Source organism: Bidens hawaiensis, unplaced genomic scaffold, assembly GCF_021521415.1.
Source record: "Bidens hawaiensis isolate Kalapana, Puna unplaced genomic scaffold, B.hawaiensis_p1.1 tig00013016_1, whole genome shotgun sequence".
NCBI classification, from domain to species: Eukaryota; Viridiplantae; Streptophyta; class Magnoliopsida; order Asterales; family Asteraceae; genus Bidens; species Bidens hawaiensis.
Window position 1 is genome coordinate 561,000 of NW_027492095.1, and position 8,106 is coordinate 569,105.

General features: G+C 30.7%; 1 protein-coding gene across 1 annotated transcript; it reads right to left on the reverse strand.

Moving 5' to 3' along the window:
- Nucleotides 1-241: 241 nt before the first annotated feature.
- Nucleotides 242-6,468, reverse strand: LOC143543034 (alpha-dioxygenase PIOX-like). Its single transcript, XM_077035468.1, has 10 exons — nucleotides 6,349-6,468; nucleotides 6,013-6,279; nucleotides 3,675-3,824; nucleotides 3,140-3,276; nucleotides 2,112-2,325; nucleotides 1,867-2,012; nucleotides 1,548-1,775; nucleotides 1,280-1,482; nucleotides 647-890; nucleotides 242-574 (listed from the first exon to the last, which is right to left on the reverse strand). The coding sequence occupies exons 1-10, from the start codon at nucleotides 6,430-6,432 to the stop codon at nucleotides 349-351; spliced, it is 1,899 nt and encodes a 632-aa protein (XP_076891583.1). The 5' UTR covers nucleotides 6,433-6,468; the 3' UTR covers nucleotides 242-348.
- Nucleotides 6,469-8,106: the final 1,638 nt, after the last annotated feature.

Sequence of the window (8,106 nt, forward strand, 5' to 3'; positions counted from 1 at the left end):
TTTCTAACTTTCTATAAATTAAGATGAGAAAGAAAGAGAAAGTTGTGATACGAAGACGAGTGAGAAAAGTACATATTATCAGAGAAGTTGTGGCAGGGATACGTGTAATCCAAACACAACAATGAATTAAATACATATCACAATGCACGGAATACAATCGTTTAAGCACCATTTGTAAATGAACAATACAATTGTGTGTAACTTGATAATTAATATATATAATAATATCATCCTACACATTATAATTTATTTCATCATATACATGCAATACCATTGATTATTCTCTTATTCCACAAGAATACACAAATAAGAAAGGAAGTTCATAAGATGCATACAAAACACCAAGAATCATTTAGGCACACGGAAATATATTGGTATGGGATTATGAGGTTCCGGTGGTGCATCCCACACCGTAAAGGCACTCGCTGAGTTCATCCATTTATCGGTCATGTTCTCATAATGTCGATCCAACACGTCCTTTAAACTCTCTGTTGTGTTCACCCACTCCAACCCTTTTTTCGTGTACACTTCTTCGTTAAAGTCACTCGTGAAAAATCTATCCGCTTCGAGTCTCCTGGGAAATCAGTATATTAATTACTTTGTTCATAATTTTTAGTTTCAGTTTTGCTATTGTTTGAAGTTGTACCTTGATGCCATAATGATAAAGATTACAAAAGCTGTCTCGCTAATGGCAAAACCTTTGATCTTTTTCTCGGCCGCCATTCCCACCAAAAGATCGAGTTGCTCAACATCGTTGTTGTACACTTCACGCAATGTGTCAATCGCTTTTTCGTCGTCTGTTAGATCTTCCCACTTTGAGATCGGGATCAAGAAAAGTGATCTACGGAACTCGTTGTACCTTGCTACATTCCTTTCCCTGTCCCTGTAAACTGCATCACCATGTTTTTAAATTAATGAATAGTACACATGAAAATATCCCATTGTCTTTTCTTTGTTTAGTATTGTTAGAATTGTGTCCAAATGATAAGCAATTTATATTAAAAGTGATCAAACTTTTTTTCTCATAGATCTATCTATTAACACACATTTTTTGTATAAGATTTTTATGTGACATAAAATCAAATAATGTGAACAGAATGTTTTTAGAGATTGAAATATGATCAAATTGTGGTTGGAGTGGAAAAATCAAATGTGAATAGATGACGCCGTTAAATATGCAGCCAAAGCTTCGGATTATTTTTTTGTACAGTCGAGTCGTCCCTAGTCATAAGATTTATTTGTATGACCAAGTAATTTAGTAGAGAAAGGCTAAACATACTCTCAAGCGAGGGTAAGTCGACAAGATCTGGACGATCAGTGCCATCGACATTTTGAGGCACAGCCACCCTAAGCCATTCAGGATAGTTCCATAGTTCAAGTGCCCCACATGCTTGATGTCCCATTGATACCATTTGTGTTCTTAATCCGATTTTCGCTAATTCTTTCTCCCCTTTTCTCCCAATCAAATTTGTCATGTCAATCCTGTAGAATGCATCATGAACATACATACTTGAATATATATAGTTTAATAAATTTTAAAGACTTACTCTTTGGCCACATTTAGAGACTTGTTAGGGCCTGGTGTTGAATCAATATCCCTAATAATTAGTTGATCAGGTAAAAGAGAGTGCATTCTGTAAACACTCGCAAACTCTTCGGTTAGCGAGTAGGGTACCCCATGATTATTAGGCTTCTTTAACCCTACAAGACCTCCCAAAATTGGTCCTCCAACATGCCCAAATGTGTCCTTGAACCTTTTACCCAATATCCCATACCTAAATCATACCATTTTCAAGAAAATAAACACACTATCAATTAGATATTTATTAATTAGTTTAACTATATAACTAGTTTCAACTAATTTACCAGTTTGCTCTCATTGCTACATGAAGCATGTCTGTTTTGAGAAGCTCAACGGTCCAATCAATCGTGTGGATCTTGGCTATGACCGCAGAAGTTACTAGTCTTGCATGACGATATAGATCTTCATCGCTCAAAGCATGATATTCTTTCTGATTATAAGATAATTAGTTTGCAAATGAGAATGGTTATTAACTATTGATCAGTTTGAATTAGTTAATTGTGTGAATAGATGTGTATATATGTTTAACCTTCAATGCATCACAAATTTTATTGTGCTCTAGGATAAAGAGAGATTGTAAGGTTGATAAACCAATCCATCCGTTACGAACATCGCCTGATAATGGAACTCCGTCATTGACATGTTCGAGGAGGCCGTCTTCCGCGATCTTTAGCTTCCCGTCCTTGAAAGTTCTTAGTTTCTGTAATTTACTCAAGTCGCTTCCGTATACCGCGCTCCCATCCCTGAAATAGTTGTCCACTTAATATATTGATACAGTACCGGTACCTTACCGAAGTATACCAATAGAAAACCAAGTGAAAGTAGAAACCGAATACCACATACCAAAAAAATACAAACAAATTGTTTTGAGCCCTTATTGGGGTTGTATTACTATTTGTTTTTTTTGGGTTCCTAGCTTCTTACTAGGGTCTTCGTATATAATGGCACCGTTAGAAAAAGAAAAAAAAAACATTTGTTTTATATTAAACTTATATCGGTTACTTATTTTTTTTAATAATATTCTTATTTCTTTTCAGATTCTTATATATTAATTAGTAGCATAGAACCCGTGTACAACACGAGGTTAAAATATTTTTATATACTATTAAATTGAAAACCAAGTAACATAAATAGATTATGAAGTTTCTTAAATAAAGGATAATTTAAAATAAATATGTTTAATTAGTATAATTAATAATTTTTTAAAAAGTAATTTATTATTAAAAAGAGAGAAGTGTATTTAAAATATATATAGATGTAGTCATGTAGATATAAATATGAAAGTTTCATACTTTATATATAATTCTATAATACTCACTGATGTGATGTATGTTTAAGTAAATATTTTGTTTGAGAAACAAAGAAAATGCTGAGACTATCTAATATGTTTGATAGAAACAGTTTTGAAAGAGATGGATATAAAAAATGTTGACTTAGTAAAAAATAAATATATTGATGAAAAATAATCAATGCATAATTACGAACATAAAACTTTATTTCGTTATGATGTAAAAACATTGTCATTTGTATTGGTAAAGAAGATTTCAGTATTCATACCACCAAGGAGTTCTGATGTTAAGATGACCTTTATTAATGCCATGAAATCCAGTATCAACTTCTTTAGTCTTGTAAAATTTGAAGGATTTGAGAGGACATTCACTAGCTACTTCTTTAGGGGCCTTCAGTTCAATAATCTGAAGCAAATCCACAATATTGTCATATGTTAGCAGTTCATATATGTTGTAAATTAATTAAGAGAGATATTATGACCGATAAATATGAGAGAAAACGTACTACTGGAAATCAAAGGGATTGAATTGCTACGAAAATTTGTATAAGAAAAATTTTGCGTCGTAATTTGCCACAAATTCTCGATGAAAAGTGAAACTCTAGTTTTTTTGTCAAGATTTCCGAAAAAAAAATAAAAATAACAAATTGCGACAGAAATATGTTGGAATTTCCGATATAACAATTACTTTGTAATCTATTCCTGCTATGTACATGCTAATAATACAAGTTGCGTTGATAATGCGTAGCAATTCAATCCAGTTTTGCATCATAAACCTATCAGTTTTCTAGTAGTTAACTAAACCTGGTTGGTTTCTTCCATATGATCAATCCAATCATGAATCATGAATTGAATCCATGAAGCAGCAATCATGTTGAACTGCTTTCCGGTGTCGATTAGTTTTCTACGTGCCAAGAGCTTCGTTGCCACCACCATAGGATCTGGGTTTAGTAACTGCATAGAACTAGGAGTTTTAATAGCTAAATCTTTTTCTTTAAGATGATTATTTATCACTACACAAGTAAAGTTAAAAGCATAACTAGTAACAAGATGGAGATAATACTGACCACTATAAGACTATATACATATAACAAATATCTATATTATATTATAATACATATCAGTCAAAAAAAATTACATAATTAAATAGTTATAAACATATGACACAATCCTTCTAAATATATTGTTGACTTTTGGTTCATATATCTTCTCACATAATTGTTAAACGGCTATAACCTTTTCATTCATTAATATTTTTTAAAAAATTTACACCATAAATATAAAACAAACATTTTGTATTCTTTAATTTTAATATGATATTGCTATATATTTTTTTAAATATGAAAATTTAATATGTTATGTGATTACTAGTGTCTTGTTTCCTACTATAAATTTTTTTTATAAAAGATAAACGAATTTATATATAGATTCATATATATTATGTTCTTGCAAAAAATGAAAAAAAATATATATAGTTGTTTTATTTTATAAAGATTACATAAGTACGTGACTGGGTTAGTTCAACAGCTCCATTAATAAATATGTTTTAATATTTTTTTAACTTAAGTATTCGTTCAGCAGTCTCGTAATTATATATATTCAAAGGCAGTAGCCGGAGCCCGGAGTAGTTATTGTAATATAAATTATAATTAATCAGTTGTTTTAATATATACGTGGTTTACAACTCGTAGTATATATAATCTATGAAATCTAAGTTCAGAAAAACATTATAATTATTTTTTAAGTTGATTACAAACAGTTCTGGTGCTTATAATTTTTTTACTCATCTCAAATAGATAATTATGGACTTAATTAATTATTCATTTACACAATAACCAAGGCGTTGATTAGTCCCCGATTAGTCGTTAGTCGGTACCTCACCGACCAGTCGCTATTTTGGTTAAAATCAGTCAAAACCAAAAGTTTATAATAAAATTTGGTGTGCGTGTGTATCTTTGAAAAGTTAATTACATATAAATTCCAATTCCGATTAATCTTTTATTAATCGTTAGTACCCTATTGTTCGACCGGCTAGCGCCTAGTCACCTAGCGATTTCTACGACACTGCTAATACCAATGTTTTCGTGACCAAATTCAAAAACCAAATACCAGTGACACATAGTCCGAAACATTGTAAAATAGTTTTTGTTGTGGTTAGTAATCATAGTACCATAAATTAGTTAACGTTCTTTTTTTACTCAATGATTAAAGAAATCATGTTTGTAGTCGTGAATCTTTTAGACTGGTTACTTCCTTCTAACATATTATTATATGAACTTTCATTAAAAAAACATAATTATTTAAATTACTTTATTCATATCACTTGGTTCAAAAAGTTCCGATCTAACTACCTAGTTGTCATATTGTACATATAATCATAGCCCCATGTTATCACAAGACATATATATGCATATATTTCAGTCTATGTTATCGACCTTACTCAATATATTAAAAATTTACAGGCAATTGGCTTTGACACTTCAAAATATATATAAGTCTAGTTGATAATATCCCAATTTAACAAAGAAGTAATTTCGTTTGTCACAGTAAACAATTGAGTTATCTTTATCTTCATCAGAATGTTGTGTACTGTTTTGAAACGGCATAATTAAAATTTTGAGGCAATTACTCATATGTTAGAGTGGAATTTTCTGTGTCCTAAAAAAGTAAAAGTTAAGACTATTATCCGTCAAATTACGAGTATGGTCATCAACAAATGAGACATAGTATGGAGAGACTGATAAAATGCTAATTTTATAGAGATAGCCAAACCCTAGTTCAGTCTGACTTTTGAGAAATACATTTAAGTTGCCCATGAAATCATTACAAAAAGATAAATTGAAACATTTTTGTTTCATTTATCTTCTTTGTATTTAAAGAGAGTCGACATAAGAGAAACACGAGAAAATGAAGTGTAAATAAGGAGAGAAACGAATAATATATGGTAGTAATATAGTATCAAAATTCGGATAGTTCCTTAAATAATTGTCCATGAATGTAAATTTTAAATGAGGTAGTTTTCTATTTAAATGGGGGACAACAGCGCAACTTATTGTCTGCTTGTCTTCTTTTTCGATGTAAACACTACTCTTTAAGGAATGAAAAGTTTAACTACAAAAATTCGAGCTAGTCTACAAGGTACCTTATCTTTCTGATCAACGGGAGGCATGTTACGGCCAAAGAAAGTCCCTTTGCTACCAGCGCCTTCATTGAAAGGATCATTGAACTTCCCGTCAGCTGTCCTGAAGGGAAAGTCGGCAGGATTGAAGCGAACCCCAACCGGAGGTTTCCCAACATTAAGCAAATTGTATTCATCATGAAGATGTCTCCGTATGGCTAGGTAAATCAGCCCCGTGAACACGGGCAGACGGTGCCAATGGATCCTTGACTTATCAACACCATGAATAATCTACAAATAAAACATGCTTTAAAGTTAGCACATCATTAAGTGTTTAGGGACATGCATGCAGATACGCACCAGGAAAAGAAGCTTATCGGCGAGTTTCATCCTTTGAACGACATCATGGAAATCGCTATGGATGAAGTGTTTGAACGGAATCATGTTTAGTTTTATCTTCAAGGAGATAGATTTGGTATGTATTGTGAGATTTAAAGTAAGAGTATTGCTTATATATAGACTGAGAGAAAGTTAATGCTTTTCAAGCAACCAACAATTAAATACTTTTTAAAGAAAGAGTTAATGTGAGAATCTGAGCCACGTCTAGACATATATTAGGGAAAGAGGTGTTCAAACAACCAAAAATTAAATACTTTTAAAATGGGAAATATGTGTCTTCAAATGTAATCTTGCTTAAAGAAAATGAGTTTTAATGATAAACTATGTGGTACTAAACTTGCGTGGACACCATGGGAATTCGGTGGGCATGGTTTGATTCGTTATTGTACGTCCGATAGGATGCCTATATACGCTATAACAACTGGGAAAGAAAAACTTGCAATGTGATCAAAATGATATCTAAAGAACCATGATATAAATCATGCTAAACGTTTATATATATTTAACTTTTGTTTCTCGTGTTTAATAAAATAAAATAAAACCAATCATATATATTTTTTCAAGAGAACTGTAGATTAAGATATTATCGGAATCACAAAGTTTATCAAAGTTAATTACTATTTTTATTTGGTTAAATTTCTCATAAAGCTGAATTAAGTATTTAATATGAATAGCAACTAACTTTGATTTTTAATAAACTAATAATAATTTAATCAAAATTTAAACTTAATAGATTTAAACGGTCAAATGACCAAACTTAAAAAAAACATAAAAATTTTGCACAAAGCCGGATTTAAACACGGATCCAAGCTTTAACTCAAAGCCATATTCAAACACGGGTTTAGCTTAACTACATCACTCTATTAATTTATTTCTTTATGATTAATTGGGTTAGATCCATGTACAATTAAAACTAACATACTAAACATACAAATAACTAGAGTAATTACAGTTTTGAAGTAATTATGTTATAAAAAATAATATAGTGTAATAATAATTACTCAAGTTCAAAAGTTTTAGAGTAATAATATTACTCTAGTGTATGTATATATATGATTTCATTATGTAAACAAGAGTGAGTTGATTAATTAATACAATTGTTTTTTAGGGTTCATCTAAATTTTCTCGTTTTAAATATATGTTCTTGTTTTGATGGTTGAATCATGATATCCTGAGGCCAATAATTGATAACATCACCAAGGTTCTTATTAAGGTTCAGATCAATGATTTAATTATAAACCAAGAACCGAAACCAAATATCGACCCTGCAAAGAGATTGGATGCAGGGAAAAGAATGAAACTAAAAAAAATATTGGTTCCTTGTGTTCCAAATTCACATAGATAAGAATGTATCAATCCAGTTTTGTGTTTTCACGTTTTTGTTGTGCATTGCATTAGGTACAAACTTTTTTAAACGGATTTAATGGTCTTTAAGACTTTAACTATTTGATATGTTTTCAAGCATGATGTTTCCTTAATTAGATTATTAGGTTTCTTACTTGACTTTCTAAATTTATTTGAGGTTGTATTTAAAACTCAAAAGATAACAGTTAAAAGAAGTATAGTAGGTGGTCATAATATAACTATGTGAACGTATTTTTATCAAGAAAAAATTAAAATAAAAAACAGTGTCTCAAGAAAAGTAAACTATGTTTTCTTAATTAGACTAGTGTGCTATGTGACTCCCCGCCATAATTAATTAGCAGATCATATTTTTTA

Coding starts and splice junctions, on each gene's coding strand:
- LOC143543034 (XM_077035468.1), bottom strand. CDS start 6,432: ATGATTCCGTTCAAACACTTCATCCATAGCGATTTCCATGATGTCGTT. Junction 3,825..6,012: donor CCGTTGATCAGAAAGATAAG/GTACCTTGTAGA, acceptor AGTTCTATGCAG/TTACTAAACCCAGATCCTAT. Junction 2,013..2,111: donor AAATTTGTGATGCATTGAAG/GTTAAACATATA, acceptor TCTTATAATCAG/AAAGAATATCATGCTTTGAG.